Source organism: Cyprinodon variegatus, unplaced genomic scaffold (assembly GCF_000732505.1).
Source record: "Cyprinodon variegatus isolate N-32 unplaced genomic scaffold, C_variegatus-1.0 Scaffold583, whole genome shotgun sequence".
NCBI lineage: Eukaryota > Metazoa > Chordata > Actinopteri > Cyprinodontiformes > Cyprinodontidae > Cyprinodon > Cyprinodon variegatus.
The window spans coordinates 238745-241141 of NW_015151036.1; the positions used below are offsets into that span (position 1 = coordinate 238745).

The 2397-nt window shown below is 36.6% G+C and overlaps 1 protein-coding gene across 1 annotated transcript in view; it reads right to left on the minus strand.

Annotated features, from left to right (window-relative positions):
• Positions 1 to 1563: 1563 nt before the first annotated feature.
• Positions 1564 to 2397, minus strand: part of kdm7a (lysine (K)-specific demethylase 7A) — a 43587-nt gene continuing 42753 nt past the window's right edge. The window contains exon 17 of the mRNA XM_015392279.1: positions 1564 to 1723. Coding sequence (XP_015247765.1) covers positions 1635 to 1723 — 89 coding nt within the window. The 3' untranslated portion in view covers positions 1564 to 1634. The remainder of the gene's footprint in view (positions 1724 to 2397) is intronic.

The following is a 2397-nucleotide window of genomic DNA, read 5'->3' on the forward strand; positions in this document are numbered from 1 at the left end:
ATTGAGGAGGAAAAAGAGACATTTTGCCAATGGAACAAGACAATTTACATTTAAAATAAGAAAAAAAACAACTGCATTGTCTTATTTCAAGTGCATTTGAACTAAATATCTTATTTTAAGAGTAAAAATACTCATTCCATTGGCAAACTATCTTTTATCTACTCAAATTAGGGGTAAATACACTTAATTTAAGATTTTTTTTACTTATTTCTAAATAGTTTTTCCAGTGAACTGGATCAGCTGCATCCCTCCACCTTAAAACAAGGTGGTGGAGGAATCATGCTGTTGGGAATCTGCAGTTTTGGCCATTTTTTTAGGTTTAAATACTGATTTAAAATGTTAATTTTCCACTTTAAAACATTAAAGTTTGTTTAGTTGGATTGAAAGAATAGTTCAAGGGGTAAAAAATAAAATAAAAAAACTGCTCTCTGAACTGAGCACGGTGGCTCAGATACTTTGTTTTTGCAAGTCAAAAGGAAGCTGGCACTAACTGAGAATGCTTAGGTGCGGAGATGAGAGTTGACCTTTTAAAAAACCAAAAACAAATAATACCTAAACTAAGTCTCTACTCACACATCGCCCAAAAAAAATGACTGGGAACAACCAGAGGAGACGGGGATCAACACAGGCTCAAGTCAACTGCAGGAGGAAAAGATCTGTGACGACAAAGTTAGGAAGTAAACTGCTACTCAGACTAAAACATCCACATTTACAAAAATGTTTGTTAAAGATACAAAAAAAAAAAAAAGAAACCAACCTCTTAAAAAAAAAAACTCATAATTTCAAAATAAAATCATTAATTCTTTCAATTAATAAATACATCATTCATAATCCTTAAACACATTGAAAAAGAAAACAGAAAAAAATGAGAAATAAATTAAAGTGGAGTCGCTCGAAGAGCCAACGACTCATTCAATCCTATTATAGGGAGGCGGCGCTCCGAGTAACTTCCTGTTAGCTTTCTAAGTGATAAACGGCGCAGAGGGGAGAGGCAAGCCCGACATCAGGGCCGCCTCTCCTCTCGCCCCACAGTCATTATTGCTGGTGTGATTGAGATAAAAAGAGGGGAAGGGAAGGAAAAATACAAAACAATAAGCACCATTTGAAATATCAGTTCACAGCCGCCTTGTTTTCTGTGTTTTTTTTGTTTTTAAAGCACCACGTTTTCTGCTAAGATCCGATCCTGGAGGTGCAGCTCGGTTTCCATCGCTCCTTTCATCCTCACAGGGAAGCAAGATAAATTTAAAGCAGGAGAGGAAGTTTAAGCAAATGTGATTCAGCTTCCGCTCTGCGACGTCCTCCTAATCAGCTGCTCTTTGTTGGGTAGATTTCAGGTCCTCCCTCCGCTTCCCGCTCTGCCTCAGTTTGGGTTTTTGTTCTTAGTGTGCTTTTCTTTCTTGCCATCATGCACCTGCTCTTTCCTAAACCGATACCCTGTCTCCTCAGCATGCACAGTGAGCGCGTCATACGTGTCGGGGTTTCGTTCAGGCAGTGCATCCGATTCTTTTTTTTTTTCCTCCTCCGCAGCAGAAAGGTGACTGAAAACAAACACAAATGTTTATCTTTTCCGTTTTTTTTTTTTTTCCTAACCCAGAATGATGTTTTCCGTTTCTTCTCTCAGGTGAGGGAGGGCGTTACACAAAAACTCGACTCTGTCTGTTGAGTTTGAGGATCTTGCCAAGTCTCTGTTTGGGTGTCGCCATTCCTTTTTTGGGCCTTTTACCTAAAAACAAAACAAAAATCAAAGCAGGAGCACATATTTTAACATTAGTTTCTTTTAGGAATTAAATTATTATTAAGTAGGAAAAAACAAAACTAAAGGTTCTCTTAATATACCCATTTTGTATGGAAAATGACCACATCATAATGCTGCCACCACCATGTTTCACAGATGGACATAGGGTCAGGTGATATGGACTTAAAATGTTATAATTAATGGAATTATGAGGATAACCATAAAAGTGACGACTAGCTTTGACTGATTGCTTCTGAATCATGGCCGCACAATCAGAAGAACTACTTTGGGTTCGATTTGATTCAAATAAGTTTCTTTTTGACACCAGTTTCATAAAAACTAACAAAAAAAGCGATTTACATGAAACAACAACAACCTCCAAGTAGCCACATTTAATCATATTCATCAAATGTGTAAATGACCCAACTGAAAAAACTCAAGGAAAAAATCTGAATCTTTTTACTTTTAAAAACATCACTAATTCTAATTCATCATTTAGATGATAAATCTAAATCCTTATTGTGATCGGCCACATATTTTTATAAATCCCTAAAGCGTGACGTTTGTTTGGATTTAGTCGAGAAAACCTTCCGAAGTCAAACAAATGGTAGCTAATGTTTATCAATCTGGTAGCATTGTGCTTAAATATCAAATAAAACCGG